The following is a 17,946-nucleotide window of genomic DNA, read 5'->3' on the forward strand; positions in this document are numbered from 1 at the left end:
CAGGTGGGCACACAGGTAGCAGAAGACTTGCAGGGGCTGTGCTCTTGGCAGGGGTGGTGTAAGATGATAAGAAATACAGATGGTAGAAGATAGGGGTTTTCAGCCCAGGTCTTAGATGCCAGGCAGGGTGAAGTTCCCACTGCAGGCCCCAGGCTGCCATCATCACTGCCCTAGACCACTGAGTGGCTGGAGAGGACCAGGGTCCTTGCTGAGGACACTGGGCTGCTTCATGGCCCAGGCCTTGCCCCCCAAGTCCCATTTCCTGCTTCTGGGGAGTTCCTCTTCTCCACAGCCTCTCACACCCATCTCAGCTCTTGCCTTTGGAGGTGTGTGCTGACACATGCATTTCTTCCTGTGAACCCACTAAGGAGTTTCATTCTCTGAAGGCCAAGTGATGCTATATACACGGGACTCAGGGTGACTGTTCCTTCTGGGACCATCCAGGGCACCCACAGACAGAGCGGTGACACAAAGTGCAAACTGTCTCTGCTCATATCTTTATTCATCCGGGACATGACTGCCCACTCCACTTGGAGCCACTTCTGATTGTTCCGAGGGTGTCCTGTCACCAGCAGGGGCACAGGCTGATAGCTCCAGAGGCTTAAGGGAGTGGTGCTGTGGACAGGAGGGTCCTGAGCCACCAGACAGGGGCCAGGGTCCCTGGGGGGAGGGCAACAGAATACAGGAGAAGCACCACAGAGACCTGGCTTCAATACTCAAAAGTCACAGTCTTGACCCGCAGGTACTCGTTTAGGGCCTCCTCTCCTGCAAGAAAGCACATGCTGCTGGTACACCAGAAATACCAGAAAGCACACACTGCTGGTACACCTGTGGCTTTACATGGTTCTTCTTGGGGATCCCTGAGATGAGCACAGCTGTGGGCGACCTAACTCTCTCCATAGATGAGACACCAAGGCCCTGGGGATAAATCCAGGCAGTCCCTGTAGTAAGCTATGGGCTTGGGCTCCAGTGTGGAAGGGGAATGCAGAAGCAATGTGGGGCAGCTATCTAGAACCTTTCTGGCCCCTGCTACCTTGTGGTGGTAGAGGGGGTGGGATGGGTGCCCTGCTGGCTATCTGTAGCCAAGAAGTTACCTTCCTCCCCTCCCTGTGACTGGAATCTCCTGTATATATTCTCTCCATTGCTGCCTGCTGTCTCAGTATTGACATCAGCCCCATGAGTGTCCTTTTCCCAGCAAGAACTAAACAGCTACCAGCTATCTTGCTCAATGTGACACCCCCGGCACCAGGGACAGAACCCGGCACTTGGTGACCTTTGACAGGCAGCCCCACTGACAAGGTTTGATTACCCAGATCTTTGCCAAATCCAGACTGTTTGAATCCTCCAAAGGGTGCGGCCACATCAGTCTTGTTGTATGTGTTGACGAACACAGTGCCCGCCTGGAGTTTGTCGCTGACATATAAGGCCTTGTTGATATCCCGGGTGAAGACACCAGAGGCCAGGCCAAATTCTGTGGCATTGGCCCGAGATAGCACGGCATCCATGTCCCTGTGGGAGAAACCCAATAACTTCCTGAGGGATGCTCAAAGCACCCATTGTTGGACTTGGGACAAGGCAACATCAGAGTCTGCTTCCCCAAAGTGTCTAACCCCTTGCTCATTAGCCATGAGACCCTAAAAGGAAAAATCTGTGCTGAGACCAGACTGGAGAAGGGGACAGTAGAGTGGAGAGACTTGGAGGGGCAGGGGCATGAGTATTTCACAGAGCAGATTTGGGCATGGGGCCTCATGCAGGAAGAGAGCCCAGAAATGCAGCTTTGGGCAGAGGTGGATTGAGCAGTCAGCAGGCATCGGACCTAAAAGCTGGGGCCGTGCCTGCTTGGTGGAGACTGTAAGTCTAATACAGCCAGCATAAGCTGGTAACGGTAGTCATATCGTGACAATCAGTTGGGAAAGGTGAAGACAAAGGTGTCATTTTGCCTGAAAAAAAATGAATCAGGAAAAGGTGTGGGTGGTCAAATGTGTCCACCGAGCTGTGGTCCCTCTACTGTGAGTGGACCCTTCTTTCTCTTTAACCTGATGGCCGGGATGGCTCCCAGGCCAAGGCGTGTGCTCTGAGGCTTGCTCCTGAGTATCCTTGCTGTCTCCAGCTGGCTTCCATGGAACCCAGGCTCCAGGCCAGTGATCCAAGGCTACCGTGGAGAGACAGCCCAAGCCCAGGTAAGCGTGACTACTTCCTTTGTACTAAGCAAGCGCAGATGGAGCACAGATCTGAGACAGGCTCACTCTATCCAACCAACCTGATGCATGGACTCATTCACTAGTCAGACCCAATGCCACAGTTGTCCCAGGCCATTTGGCTAGTTTAGTGCTCATTTAGTACTTATCAGGACACCATGAGAACAGGACCTGGCAGGCTATATGTAATACCAGAGAGACTTTGGAGAGCAAACACAGGGAAGTTGGGATATACAAAGAAATTGACTTTTGTTCATCTGGGCCTGGAAGCCATCCAGGCCCAGGGAAGGGAGGGCAAAGGGAGCCCCAAGTACTTCAAAAGGCCTCTGCAGGCAGCCCAGGCATTGTGTACAGGCTCTTCACTGACTCAGTTTCCTTCTCATGGACCATCTCTTACAGCTGATATCAAGACTCCAGGCACACAGAGAAAAAGCCCTGAGAGACATGGAGGATCACATACCCATCAGCAAACCGGGAGATGATCATGATGGGTCCGAAGGATTCCTCCTTAGCGATGTACATGTGATCCTCCACATCTGTGAAGACTGTTGGCTGAAAGAAGAAGCCTGTAGGGGAGACAGCGGCCTGAGGCATATAGAAGGTATAGGTCCCTGGCTGTCTCCTCCCTATGCTGGCCAGGGCCTGGCGCTCACAGTTTGTTTAACTCTGGTTCTAACAGGTACACTATAGACCCAGGTGCCTCATCCTCTGCCTTCCAGGGAGAAATGGAGAGTCAGCCCTGATCTGTCCTGTTCCTGATTGGGATCTAGAACATTCTCCACTCTATCATTCAGAGGAATAGATGTGCTGCCCCCACGTTCCTAGGGGCTGCACAGGCCCCGTTGGATCCCTCTCCTTGTTCTGTGAACAGTTCTTACCCCAAAATTTGCCACCTAGCCCCTGCTAGGGTTTGCCATACTGTCCCCAGCCCTAAGGAACTCCCACGTTGGTGATACAGGGAAGGTTGTGCTTAAATGCCACTTGAGCTAAATGATAAGTTGTTCTCTGGGAGGGCCACTGGGGAGTTGTTTGCCAAGCTGAGGAACAGCAAATACAGATGGCAGAATGTGAGAAACATCCAGAGAGAATGAAAGACATGACAGGTTGGGTAAAGGGCAAGTTTGCGAATGTGGCCATAGAGGCAGGCAGGGAACTTTCCCCTGCAGCAGGAGGGCACCGCTGCATTGGCACCCAAGAGCTCTCAGAAGGTGAATAAACAAAGGATCGGTGGCTCACAGGGACACTTGGCAGGATTAGATACAGAAGGTGGCAGGGGTGTAGGAGAGCCAAGGCATAAATGAGGTGCCAGATTTAACAAAACCAGGGGAGAGTTAAAATCTAGGGGTCAGAAAGAGTGGTGTGTCCCTTCTTCTCCTCCTCTTTTCTATCAGTTAGTGAAAGCCTCCTCTGTGTGGGGTTCCTTATAGAGTGTGAAAGACAGACAGCAAAGCCAGGCAGGGTGTGGAGCTGTGGCACTGTGGGTAGATAGCACAAGGTTCCATCCATGTTCCTTTTGCTTTCCTGGTTTGGGTGGCTAGAAATAGGTAGATTCCAGAGAAGCAAGTGTGTTTGGGGTCAGACACTGCTGGTTTCAATGGAAATGGCCCCCATGTATTTGAATACTTGGTCCCCAATTGGTGGAACTTCTTGGGAAGAATTAGGAGGTGTGGCCTTGTTGAAGGAGGTGTGCATTTGGGGTCAGGATGTAAGGTTTCAAAAGCCCATGTCATTCCCAGTTAGCTCTTCCTGCCTCAGAGTTGTGATCTCAAGATGTGAGCTCTCAGCTACTGCTCCAATGCCGTAACTGCCTGCTTGTTGCCATGCTCCCCGGCATGATGGTCATGGACTCACCCTCCGAATCTGTAAGCCCCTAATAAACTCTTCTGTAAGCTGCCTTGGTCATGGTGTCTTCACAGCAATAGAAAAGTAACTAAGACATTCAGTGAGTTGATTGTTGAAGCCAAGTGTCTGGGACCAATCAGGTGATAGTATCTAAGGCTGGCTGTGTCAAGAGCTCTGGATGGGTGACCTGAGCCATGTGCCTATGAAGAGCTGCACCATCTCAAGGACTGCCCGCTCCAGGTAAAGGCTCACTCCTAGCTAAGGGCAGCTGGCCATCGCTGGAGGGACACTGTGGCGTTTCTACCTGTTGCCTGGCTATTTGCTCTGATCGAAAACATTCCCTGGAGGGAGGAAGGTGGCTCATAACACTCAAGAAAATGACACAAGATACAAACGGCCCCTGTCACCTACTCACTAGGCAGTGAAAAGGGAGAAGAGATGGCAGCAGAGCTGCCTCCAGGTTGTTTGAGAGTGTTCCAGGATGCAGCTTTTGGGAGGTGTCACCCAGACTCTGGAGCAGCTGCCTTTGAGCCATTCATGTTCCTGTGAGTGACCCCAATAAATCCACTGGCTCAATAAGCTAGACATGGGTAGGACTATCTCTTTTTTGGGTGGTCACTGGTGCCCTAGCTGGGGTGAGTAGGCGTTAGTACATATCTCCCCAGAAGTCACAAAACATTTGTTTAGAAGAGAAATTAAAGAGGGAGAACCTTGAACTAACTCCGAGGAGACTGACACCATGTCGGAGTGACGCCAACAGCAACACCCTGCACAACAGGGAATGCCAGCGCTGAGGAATGTTCTGGACTCCTCACCATTTCAGTTCCAGACCTGGGTCCAGAGATTAACCAAACAGCCACGGCCCATTACGTCCACGATTCCAGTTTGAGCTGGAGGCCAGGATCCTGACCACACAGGTACTTGGCCTTCAGCTATGTCCAGTTAAGGCTGGGCTGGAAACCAGAGGCCTAGTATTTGCTGCCTCAGTTTACCCAAGTGAGCTGGAGAACTCTGACTGACCTGGCCTTGGGACTTGGCTCCCACCACAGACCAGCGTGGCTCCTTCCTTCACACCGCGCTGGCAATACTCCATCAGCTTCTTCAGGTGGGCCTCGTGGTTCTGCGGGCCATGGTTGGTGTCTCTGTCCAGGGGGTTGCCGATTTTCATCTTCTTCACCTCCTCCACCTGCAGAAAGTCCTCAGATCAGGTCCTGCTTAATGCCACCACGGTATCCTATGATGGTACTGAGACATTTCACACTTTCACAGTTTTGTACTGGCCACAGGTCCCTGAAACCATTTCCAGGCTAATGGGGCTTTCCCACACTGACTCCAAGCCTATCTACTACAGTAGTCTCGGTGACAGACAGAGGGACACTGAACAGAGAGAAGGGTTCAAGGCTCAAGTCCACGTATCTCTGCTTTCATTTTCTTCTGCTTCAATAAATCCTTTGAAAGTGGCCTCCTGTGGGGAGCCTTCCCTCTGCTCCAGCCAGCTTCAAAGTGAGGCTAGGCTTTGTAGTTAGAGATGGACCTGGGGTATCACCAGGGAGTGACAGAGGAGGTGATGTAATGACTCTGGAGCTTGGGTGTGAGGAGGACAGAAAATGACTTGGAGACTGAAGAGATGGCTCATGGGTTAAAAGTACTGGCTGCTCTTCCAGAGGAATAGACTTGGTTCCCAGACACATACAGAGGCTCACAACCAACCATCTGTAACTACGGTTCCAGAGAAGTCAATGCCCTCTTCTGAACTCTGCAGACACCAAACATGTATTGTACAAATACATACATGCGGGGAAAACATCTATCCACACACACACACACAAAATAATCTTTTTTAAAAAATGAGTCAGGATGTAGGATAAAGAAAGGAAACATAGTTGGACAGAATCAACGGCCAATAAGACAGATCTCTTGGCCTCTGGGAGAGCAGCCCCAGTCCCTTGCTTGTATGGCCTGGTCCTGACCTGGGGTCTTAGGATCAGGCAAAGTTGTCTCCACCCTTATTCAGTTCAGGGCTCACCCTAGTCTGGATGAACTGTGAGCCAAGTAAACTCAACTACTGGGTGTCATGTGTCATTTGTCACACAGCAAAGCTGCTCAGCTCTTTCCTGTCCCTGTCACCTTTCATACTTAGACACATTCCTGACGACTCTGGTTTAGCCCTGGGGTCCTCCCAAGATGCATATTTTGAAGGTTTGATTGTCAGCTTGGGGGCTGTTGGGATGTGTGGACCTCATAGCAGGAGGGAGTGAGGTTATTGGAGTTGTTCCCTTGAAGGAGATATTGGGGCCCTGGCCCCTTCCTCTCTTCTGCTTCCCAGAGCCATGAAGTGAGAATTTTTGGTCTGTAGTGCACTCTACCATGACACTGTGCCTCACCACAGGCCTGAAGCATGGGGCCAGCACCATGTACCCCGAAACTGTGAGCTAGAGCAAACCTTTCTTCCATAGGAGTCATTTATTTCAGGTATTCTGTAACACAGACCTTCCCCCAGGAAATGCTCCTAAACGACCATGTCACCTCATCCTTCTCAGGGTGTCCTAGCCACAGTGTATGTAAAGGGACACTTAGACTTGCCACCGCCACCTTTCAGGATCCCTGCATTTTTTCTGTTGGGTTCAGGACCCAGGGTGAGCTTACAGCTGCCAACAGGGACACCTCTGGCCTCAGATGCCTCAGATTGAGCATGGATGGGGGCTCTGGCTGGACCAGCCTATGTCCCTCCCATGACTTTATTCTAACAGTTGAAGTTTTTCCCTCTCTGGTTTTATGTTAGAGGAATGTCAGTCTATAGCTGTCAACCTCACATGATGAGGCTGGTCATAATGAGGCCAATCCACTAGCAAATCCAAAGGTCAAGAGTTAGAGACATTCCTTGCTGGGGCTGGGGCAGAACAATCATCTCATTAGTCAAGGCTCTGGGCTGCAGCACCACAAACAGAGAAACAGCAAGCAAATAAAACAGCGGCCCAGGACCAAGAAGATCACTTTGTTCCTGAAACCAGACTCAGTCTACCCTTTGGGGTTTCATTATTATCTGGTAACTCTAGTGGGAGCCACTGCTTGGCACCTGTTGGGTCACTGGAAGCTGGCAGAAGCTGACCCCCTTACTCCATGGCCAGCTTGCAGCAACCATTGCCCAATACTGGGGCCTGGGGCAAAGCCTAGCCTCTTGATTCTGGGCAACTGTACAGAGTACTTCCTGCTCCAGGGATGCTGCTAGGGGTCCTGAGACCATGTCCTTGCTATCCTGTCCTTTGCCCTGTCCTCTCCTGGTCCCTCCTCTGGACTCACCTAAGGAGGTCAGCCCTTGTGAATCTTGTACACTAGGTCCTCATCCTAGGCTCCACTTTCAGAGAACATGCCTCCTTTTTGGTGATGCTGAGGATGGGACCACAGTTTGGGCAAGCTCTAGGTCACTGAGGTACCCTCAGTCCACAGGCCCTTTGATCATGTCAATTTGAGCTGAAGACTCAAGAGAGTTCCCCAAGGATCCTCTGAATGGGCAGGTGGTACCCAGTGAGAGGTGCTCAGACACTCCTCACTCAGCACCACCACCTCTCTTGCAGCCTGCCCCTCTGCTCCCCACCCCCAGCTCAGACTCTAGCCTGGAACTTACCACTTTCTGCACAAACTGGTCATGAATGGAGTCCTCCACAAAGAGCCGGCCTGCTGCAATGCAGTTCTCCCCTTTGTTGAAGAAAACGGAGCTCATGCCCTTCAGAGAAGCGCAAAAATGCCAGGTCACAAATCTCCAAGTGTGCTTCTGCCCAGCTGCCCACCAGGACTGTTAACCCTTCAGGGGAAGACGGGGTGCGCCTGCATGCTGCCTTCCTCCCATGGATCAGGCTTGACCAGCATTGGGCACACATGTCCTGTGCAATTCTCAGCCGGCGGTGGAGGCAAGTGAGAAGTGAGGACACAATGCCACATGGGAAGAGGGAGCCACACAGAGACCTCATTTCCATCACCACAGAAGGATGCTATTCACGTGACAACAAAGAATAATATGTGGGGTGAGCTTGAGCCTGCCTGGACCCCCAGCCCATGGGTAGGCTCACTGGGTGGCTCAAAAGGTACCAGGTCTTCTTGAGACTTGATTGGAGAGGCACCAGGTTATATGTTAGTGGGGTTAGAGAGCTGGGTTGAGAGGGACAGCCCTAGTTCTAGGGAAGCCCCTGAGGGAGTGCAAGAAAGCTGCCAGGACACTGCAGGAGGCCAGGGGTGGGGTGCAGAGTCCAGTTCAGCTCTCCTGGTCTGCACGATACAGCCCGGCAGTTAGCACAGACCTCCAGCTATGTGCAGGGCTCAGCAGCAGCATCACTTTGAGTTGAGCCAAGGTCCTGGACTGTTGGGCTACTGGGGGACATGAATAATGAAGGTCCTGCCCTCCCTCAGCTTCCCATTGAGCAAGGCTGGACTCCCTCTTAGGGCTCTGTTAGGTGCCATGCCCTCCTTCAAGGCAGAGAGAGGCTTAGTCACGCTGCTAAGATAGTTGGAGACCTGGTTGGATGGGCCTGACTAATTTGTTTACATAGGAGTGGAAAGGGGACCAAGGCACATGAGTGACAATACCAATGGTACAAACCACTCCCACTCCCATGGCATGTACCATATGCAGTCACTGTCCTGAGTCCTGAGTCAGGTTGATCTAAGAGGCCACCACAGATGGGTACTTTTCAGGCCCTGGGTGCATGGGTGTGTTCAGGCCTAACCTGTGGCTGCCCAGTGCGTAGGTGGAAAGCTGGGCACGTGTGCACAGGGTCATTGGCAGAGTGGTGGCTGTCAGCAGGGTCATGCCTGAGGGACACTTTGCTTTCCACACATGCCAGACATTTAGCCTGTTCCTGCTCCCAATCCGTGCAGCTGGTTTAATGGTGCGACAGTTAGAACATACTGGGAATACACTGTGGAGGGCACACATCATCCTTGCCCCAAGGGTGCCTCTTTATGTGCTCCCTATACTTGTGATGGCATCATGGATGGCTATGCCAGCTTAGGTTAGCCGTGGGAGCTGAGAGATCCCCCACTGCTGTTCCTCTGCCTCTGGCCCAGTGCCTCCCTCGCTTCCTCCCACCTGTCCCCATCCCTGCGCTGCCCAGCCCAGCCTCACCATCTGCACAGCCTTGTTGAGGTCACAGTCAGCAAAGATGATAAGGGGCGACTTCCCGCCCAGCTCCAGGGAGACTTTCTTCACATTACTCAGGGCACAGCTGGAGGGAACAGAGGACTGGGGCTGGTGCCAGGGGGCTCGGAGCACAGGGGCTTGCAGGTGGTAGACAAGGCAAGTCCAGAGCGTGGTGGAGCCACCGTCTCCCCACAACCCATCTCACTGTCTATCACTGGGCCCATCCCTGTTCCCCTCACAGCCCGGCCAGGCCCGGCCCCTCACACCCACTGCCGCCCTCCTCTGCTCCACTCTGTCCCCTTATTAGGGTTGTTTTCTGATCCTCCCCTATGACCCCCATCTCTCTCTGTGTGCTAGATGCTGGATCCTGCTATGTGAGCGACCCCATCTGTGAGAAGACAGGGCCTCCCACAGCAGCGTGCATTTGTCTGGTTCCTATGACATCCCAGGGCTTAGCACACAGCTGGTGCTCCAGGGAAGCAGATCGAGTGTATCCCGAGAAGCACCCTTGCTGGTGTGACTGTGGCCAGAAAGGGGCAGATAGTTCAGGGTTCTAGTGACCAAGTGGAAAGATGTGTCCCTGCGCAAGACTTGAGTGATGCCACCTTCAAGTAGGTACCAAGCATGGCCTGGGAGAAGAGTCTTCTTGTTCCAGACCACCCAAGGGGACAGTCTCCCCTGCCCCAGCACGGCCCATGGTGACTCAGGAGAGCCCTGTGGATGCCAACGCCCTCGAGCTGAGGCTCGGTATGGACAATATTGTCTATGCACAGAAGAAGCCCATCCTCTTGCACCCACCGCCCTCTCTACATGAAGTCAAGGCCTAACATCATGTGAGCATGCTGTGAATGCTTGCATTGGCTAAGTAACTGTAAAAGAAAGGTTGCACACAGTCAGCATAGGCAAAATTGATTTTTTTCAAATATTTCCAATCCACAGCTGTCTGAATCTGCCACGTGGCAACCATGGATACAGAAAGCCAATTATAATAGGTTCCATTTAATCTAACATCAAAAACATCACTAGGTCAGCTTGTAATCAATACAAAAGTTATGAACGGGTATATTTTAGTGTGTGCTGAGTTTTTAAAATCGGTGTCTAGTTCATAGTCATGCAATCTCAAGTCAGAGCCACTGACTTCAAGCACTTCAGGGCTTAGGAGGTGACACAGTACCAGGACCCCCTGGATTGTGTGGCCTCCACTGGGAAGCCCCACGGGCCTCTCAAGGGCTTGTGGGAAACTCAGCATCTGTATTAACATGGTTGCTGTGAGTGGCTATGCCCACTAAAAACCAAGAAGCAGGACCCAGCTTACGGAGTGCATCATCTATACCCAGGCTCCACGGCCTGGGTGACCTCTCCTCCCTGTGCCCCCCCTACCTTTTCATGATGTGTTTTCCCACCTCTGTGGAACCTGTGAACCCGATTTTCCTCACATCAGGGTGGTCTGAGAGTCTCTGGCCAACCGGCGAGCCTGTGGTAGGATAGGTAAGGAAGTCAGGAAGGCTCTGAGGTCTGGGCAAGGCACAGCCACCTGTCCCTCTCACATCCACCAGAGGGTGCTACATCGCATTCTCTACATGGTGCCCATGATGGGGGCTCATGGGGCCTTGCCATGCTGTGGACTGACATCTGTCCCTCCAGATGACAATGCTGAAGTATTAAGCCCTGTGCCTCTGAATGTGAGCACACGTGGAGGCAGGGGCTTTTCATGCTCTAGGAAGGCAAGCTGAGTCTACAAGCCAGAGTTCACATTCAGGTGGGGTGGAAATTGAAATGTATTTAAACAAAACAGAACAAAACACCACAGTAAGAAAACAAATGACCCACTAAAAACCAGGTAAAAGATAGGCAGAGAATCCTCCCCAGATATACAGAAACTAAGCAAGCATAAAAGCAATAACATTACTTATGGCAAGGTCTTGCTGTGTATGTAGCCCAGGGTGGTCTCAAACTCAGTAAACCTCCTGTCTCAGCCTACCAAGTACTGAGCTTACAGTTTGTGCCACCCCACAAATAGCATGTGTCATCAAAGAAATGCCCTTATCTCTGTGACTTTACCACAGCCATCATGTCATACTGATACATGGCTGTGTGCTTTGATAGCGATAAGGGCAATGAGAAACTTGAGGAGCAACAACCTTTAAAAACACACTTGGCAAATAATGGAATTGTTTTGTGTTTATACAGTTAAAGAGATGTTGGAACTGCAATGATCTCATACTTAAGAATGATAAAAAAAAAAAAACCAAAAACACAACACAATAGAACCAGAGAGATAGCTCAGTGCATAAAGGTGCCTGCTGCCAAATCTGACCACCTGAGCTCAACTCCTGGTATTCATGTGGTGAAAGGAGAGAAATTTCCCGTAAGTTGCTCTCTGACTTCTACATGCAGTATTATTTCACTGCCAGGGTCAGCCACTTGGCTGAGGGGTTGGGGATCTCTTCTTCCTGAAGCTCTTTGCAAAGTGAACACTCCAGGACATCATCTACCCTGCTCCATTCCCTCACAGAATTTGGCGTCTGAAGCTGTGTCTCAGAGACTTTGACCAGGAGGAAAGCTGTCCATAAGAACAGAGAACTCCAACACTGCTGAGAGGAACCTTACGGGCACTCTCAACAACAGAGATGTGAGGGTATGCCACTTAGAAGGAGTAGGAGGCTCCAGGGGGTAATAAGTTATGACACCCAAGAGGACGAAGGAGAAGCCCTTCAAACTTCAAAGGCTGGAGTTAAAAATGACTCCTTTACAGGCGGGAGACATGGCTCAGTAATTGAGAGCACCGGTTGCTTATTCAGAGGACCTGAGTTCGATTCCCAGCACCCAGCTGGGTGTCTCACAACCACGTGTGACTCCAGCTTCAGGGAAATATACAACTTCTGAGCTCTGGGCATATACCTTCCACACACAGAATTAAAAATAACAAATTAAATCTTTAAAAAATTACTCCTTTAGTTGGGTGGTGGTGGCTCATGCCTTTAACCCCAGTACCCTGGATAAATAGGCAGATGGATCTTTGAGTTCAAGGCCAATCTGGTCTACAAAGAGTGTTCCGGGGCAGCCAGGACTACACAGAGAAACCATGTCTAGAAAAACAAACAAAACAACAACAATAAAATTACTCCTTCAAAGGGCTTAAAGTTGTAGAACAGTTTTTGCATGGGGTACTGTCAATAAATGAGCAGGGACTAAAGAGATGGCCAATGGCTAAGAGTACTACTAACCCAGGATTGATTCTTAGCACCTACACGGTGGCTCCCACATCTCTAGCCTCAGTTCCAGAAGATCGGATGGCCTCCTCTGGCCTCCTTGGGCACCAGGCATGCACATGGTACACTGACATATATACAGACAACATTTCATAGATACATACATGAGCACCTTGCCTGCAGTCAATGGGCTAAAAAGCTAAGTGACACTGACAGAGGAAGACGGCTTAACAGCAGCCAAGGAAATGGAATGAAGTGAACCCTGCCGAGACTGCTGTCCTGCCAGGAGGCTGTGGCTGCCAGGCTCCAGCTCAACCCTGCAAGAAATGATATTGAAGCTACAAGCTTTTGGGAAACATTTCATTGAAAGTATTTAATGAAGTCACTAAACAAGCAAGCGAGGGAAAACAAGCTTTGAAAAGGAAGGGGAAGCAGTGTTCAAAGTGGCTACAAAATACTGCTTAAAATGTGCACATTTAGCAAAAAAGAAGAGAGAAAGAAAGCAAAAGTCACGCAAAGAAACAACTGAGGTGTGCCACAAAGAAAGGACAGGCAAGCCACAGAGCACAGCACAGAAAACCCAGCAGGAACTACTATGACTAAACCAAAGGGCCCAACAGCAGAGAGGACTTGACAGAAGAATCAGTGAAAACCGATTAACAGAGATGGCATAATATGAAGAACAGAGGGCAATAAGGGGTGATAAAAAATTAGCCAGAGCCTCTGGGGAAAGCAGGGCCCTGTTAATTATAGCAATACACACACCATAGGAACACCAAAGGAGAGGAGAAAGGAGAAGGTGCAAACCAGTTGTAATGAATATGGCTGAAAACTTTGAGAAAACACGAATCTGTACATCTAATAAGCTGAAAGAGTTTCTAATACGTAATGGACATGGCTGGCACACACCTTTAATCCCCGTACTTGAGAGGCAGAAGCAGAGGCAGGCAGATCTCTGTGAGTTCCAGGCCAGCCTGCTCCACAAAGCAAGTTCCAGGACAGGCTCCAAAGCCACAAAAAAAAAAAAAAAAAAAAAAAAAAGGAGAAAAGAAGGACATGGCTACACAGACAGCAACTGAAATATCTGTGAGAAGCAGAAGAAACCCTGAAGGAAGCTCTCAGAGATGAGAGCAGGTGCTTTAGAATCAATAACTGACAGTGGTTAGAATTCAGGGGTGGCTGGGGTGGGGGCAACAACCAAGAATACGGTTACTCAAACAGTATGATGCACACTTCAAACATCTGCAGTTTCACTTTGGACCTAAAACAGATAGAAACGTGTCTGGTTACACACCAGTAACAGGAGGGGGGAGAAAACTAGAGAAAGGTCATGGTGGACAGACTCAGAGCCATGAGAGAGAGAAGAGGGGGGTGATAAGAAACGCAGCAGCCAGCCCAGCTCTTCCAGCTTCATTATCAGAAGTGAAATGACAAAAAGTAGTATCTGAGGCTATGCTCGTTGCCACATGACTGCACTAATGATCCATATGTAAATATGCAAAAGGTAACAGCACAAAAGGAGGCCAAAGAGCTACATAAAGTGACTTTCCTATTTCCCCAGAGTCAGGATAAAGTAGATTTTCATGAATTAAGTTGTAAATGATAAGCTATAGAGTAGTTGCCAGGAAGAGAAGTAAAAAACAAAAAAACAAAAAAACAAACAAAAAACTACATGATGGGCTAGAGAGATGGCTCAGTGGTTAAGACAAGAGCACTTGTTCTCTTGTGGAGGACCAGAGTTCAGTTCCCAGAACCCAGGCCTAGTGGCCCACAACCACCATTAACTCCTGCCACAGGGAGGTTCCATAGCTATAGCCTCCATAGGCACCTGTACTCGTATGCACACCCCCACACACGGATACACACAGAAACACATAATCAAAAAATAATTGATACTAGCTCTCAGCAGGCAGAGGCAATCTTTATGAGTTCCAGTTCTCAAAAAAGAAAAGAAAAAGAAATGCATTAAGTCTTAATCTTTTTTAATCTTAAAAAGTTTAGCAAACACACACACACATATATGTCTGTATGTAATTTTATGTGTGCACACACAAAGAAAGCAAAAAAAATCATTATCTAAAAATCTAAAATGTCAGTCAGGTAAATAGTTCAAACCTGTAGTTCAGCACTCAAGAGGCTGAGGCAGGAGACCACTGAATCCAGGAGTTTGAGACCATCTTTAGTAACACAGCAAGATTCCATATAAAAAACTAAAATATGAAACCATTCAATAAAGCAGTAAAAGGAAGATTGACAGAAGACAGAAAGTAAAAGGTAAAATGTCAAATCTAACTACAGCAAAATAACATTAAATATAAATAGATTAAGTCATCTATGAAAAAGCAAAGAACACGACTGGAGAGATGGTTCAGCAATTAAGAATACTTGCGGCAATAGATCCATATCTATCACCATGCACAAAACTCAGGTCAAAATGGATAAAGACCTCAATATAAACCCATCCACACTGAACCTCATAGAAGAGAAAGTGGGAAATATCCCTGAACGCATAGGCACAGGAGACCACTTCCTAAATAAAACACTAGTAGCATAGATACTGAGAGCAACAATTAATAAATGGGATCCCCGAAAACTGAGAAGCTTCTGTAAAGCAAAGAACATAATCAACAAGACAAAATGCCTCAGGGCAAGTGGGAAAAGATCTTCCCCAACCCCACATCTGACAGAGGGTTGATCTCCAAATTATAGAAAGAACTCAAGAAACTAGACATCAAACAGCCAAATACTCCAATTAAAAAAATGGGGTACAGATCTAAACAGAGAATTCCCAATAGAACAATCTCAAATGGCTAAAAGACCCTTAAGGAACTGCTCAACATCCTTAGTCATCAGGGAAATGCAAATCAAAACAACTCTGAGATTCCATCTTACACTCATCAGAATGGCTAAGATCAAAAACACAGCTTATGCTGGAGAGGACATGGAGAAAAGGGTACACTCCTCCATTGCTGGTGGGAGTGCAAACTGGTACAGCTGCTGTGGAAATCAGTATGGCTATTTCTCAGAAAATTAGGATCAATCTACCTCAAGACCTTGTAATACCACTGTTGGGCATATACCCAAAGGAGGCACATTCACAAGGACATTTGCTCAACGATGTTCATCGCAACATTATTTGCAATAGCCAGACAATGGAAACAACTTAGATGCCCCTTAACTGAAGAATGGATAAAGAAAACATGGCACATTTATACAATGGAGTACTACTCAGTGGTAAGAAACAATGGCATCCTAAAATTTGCAGACAAATGGACAGAACTAGAAAAAAAAAAAACATTCTGAGTGACAGAAAGACAAATATCGTATGTACTCACTCATAAGTAAATACTAGACATAGAGCAAAAAATCTATTTCCATGGCTGGGGAGATGAATCAGCAGTTAAAAGCACTGGCAACTCTTCCAGAGGATCCAGGTTTGATTCCTAGCACCCACGAGGCAGCTTACAACTGTCTGTTACTCCAGTTGGATCCAGGGGATCCAACATCCTCTTCTGGTCTCTATAGGCACCGAGTACACACATACATGCAGGTAAACGCTCATACAAATAAAATAAAAACATTTTTTTTTTAAAAAAATCAAAGAATGCAAGACTGGAAGAAAGAGCAACAGCCCCCAGGTTCGATCACACATACTGTCCCCTGGAGCTTGTTTAAGATTCAATGGTGCAAACAAGCTGAAAGTAAATGTTTAGGCAGGGAAGGCCATGGAATCATAGGCATCTCCATCAACACAAGACCTTAAGCAGAAGGCGCTGATTGTGGGGAAATCGCAGTAAAAGGAGACAAAATGACAAAAGAATATCATATACAACTCTGCCAACAGATTTTGAAAATCTTCATGATACCATTTTGTCTACAAACTAGACCACTAAACTAAGAAGTTATACTACTGCATCCCCAAGTTCTCCAAGCCTATAACATTCTACAGATAAATTCTCATTTATGTCCAAGGGCAGACAATCCCTTAGCCACATAGATTATCCAGAGTGTAGACAAGAACAAAACAGAAAGCAGGGAGGTACTGAAAGTTAAGACCCTTCCAGGTTCTGTGTCTCCCTAGAGTGTGTCTTCCTCCATCACAGGCTCATCATGGACACTGCCCTGCCCACACTACTCTGGCCACGTGTATACATGGATGCTCTGAGCCCCGGCCCTTTCCCCACCTCAGCTCTTACCAGTTCCAGGGATGATGTTGACCACGCCTTTGGGAATGCCAGCCTTCAGTGTCAGCTCTGCAAACTTCAAGGCTGTGAGTGGGGTCACCTGAAAGAGGAACAGTGGGGAATGTCTGTGTGTGGAGGAGTTTGGATGCAGGATGCAGCCAGACCTCCCTTCATAGTCCTCTCCCAGAAGCTAGCTGTCTGAAGCAGGAAGGGGAAGCAGCGTGTGGAACAACAGGATGACCACAGGGAGGTCATATTCATGGACAACCATAGGCACGGCCCACCCAGCTAGCATCCCCAGCATCTCCCAGGAATGAGGTCTTATAAGCCCCTGGTATGCTACACTCCCCCACTAGCAGCTCCTCTGCAGGTCTGGATGCTTTCCACCCCATGCTCATCTCTTCTCGGCGTGTTTGCACCTAGCTCTGAAGCAGGGGACAGGCCAGCAGGCCCATCCACAGAGGCTCAGCTCCCCCAGCAAAGTGACCCTCAGCAAGCAGCCTCTCACATGGGACCAGCTTCTGCTCAGAGAATTACAGGCATCAACCTACAGGGGAGGCCCCTGGTGAAACTATACTGCCACGGAGGCCCTGGTGACCAGCTCTCCATGCCTCTGCAACTCCGTGGACTGCTCCACTCTGGAAGCCGAAAGGGAGGCCATTTTCCAGCCCCTCCAGCCCCTAACACCCACCCCTCCTTCTGGCTCCTGTAAACTGCTGGGTCAGAGGTTTTCTTTAGTCGGGGTTAGGTCATTTCATACCCCACAGGACCTCGGCTGAGTAGTTGTCTGTGACTCTGGGGTCTCAGACCTTACCAGTACCCTTTCTTAGGACAGAGTTTATCTAAGGATAGGGATGATCTGAACCAAAACCATGACTGTGACCTGCCAACAGCACCACCCACTTAGCAGGAAATCAAGGTCTACCTGGGAGGGTTTTCATCATGCCTAAATAAGCTGGTGCATACAAATGGCTAATTTGTTGAATGTGTTAGCCAGGGTTACATAGAGAGAGCCTGTCTTAATAAAAACCAAGAATAAGTAAATAAGTAGTACACAGAAAGTAAATAAATATAAACAGAATTAACTTGGGGACAAAAACATCAGCAGTGGAAGGCTGTTGTGGTGTCTTTGTGGGAAGGGGGAAGTCCTGGCCTAGGGTACCAAAGCCCAGGGCTTCATCCTCAGTACAGAATAAACTGGGTGTGCTGGCCGTGCTTGGAGTCCAAGCACTCAGTAGTGGAAAGAGGAGGAGATGAAGTTATTCCTCAGCAGCATAAGTGGAAACTAGTCTGGGATAGAGGAGGCCCTCTGAAAACTAAAATTAAAAAAAGAGGGAAGAAGAAACAGAAAGCCAGGTGGGAGCCCACTTGAGCCT

General features: G+C 49.0%; 1 protein-coding gene across 2 annotated transcripts in view; it reads right to left on the reverse strand.

The window, feature by feature from the left end:
- Positions 1-709: 709 nt before the first annotated feature.
- The window catches only part of Aldh1l1 (aldehyde dehydrogenase 1 family member L1), a 42,307-nt gene continuing 25,070 nt past the window's right edge, over positions 710-17,946 (reverse strand). For both annotated transcript variants that reach the window (XM_035448801.1, XM_035448800.1), the window contains 8 exons: positions 16,583-16,670; positions 10,555-10,648; positions 9,160-9,259; positions 7,666-7,764; positions 5,061-5,226; positions 2,659-2,764; positions 1,310-1,509; positions 710-765 (listed from right to left, as the gene is read on the reverse strand). In XM_035448801.1, coding sequence (XP_035304692.1) covers positions 710-765; positions 1,310-1,509; positions 2,659-2,764; positions 5,061-5,226; positions 7,666-7,764; positions 9,160-9,259; positions 10,555-10,648; positions 16,583-16,670 — 909 coding nt within the window. The remainder of the gene's footprint in view (positions 766-1,309; positions 1,510-2,658; positions 2,765-5,060; positions 5,227-7,665; positions 7,765-9,159; positions 9,260-10,554; positions 10,649-16,582; positions 16,671-17,946) is intronic.

This window comes from Cricetulus griseus, chromosome 8 (genome assembly GCF_003668045.3).
Source record: "Cricetulus griseus strain 17A/GY chromosome 8, alternate assembly CriGri-PICRH-1.0, whole genome shotgun sequence".
In the NCBI taxonomy this organism is placed as follows: Eukaryota; Metazoa; Chordata; class Mammalia; order Rodentia; family Cricetidae; genus Cricetulus; species Cricetulus griseus.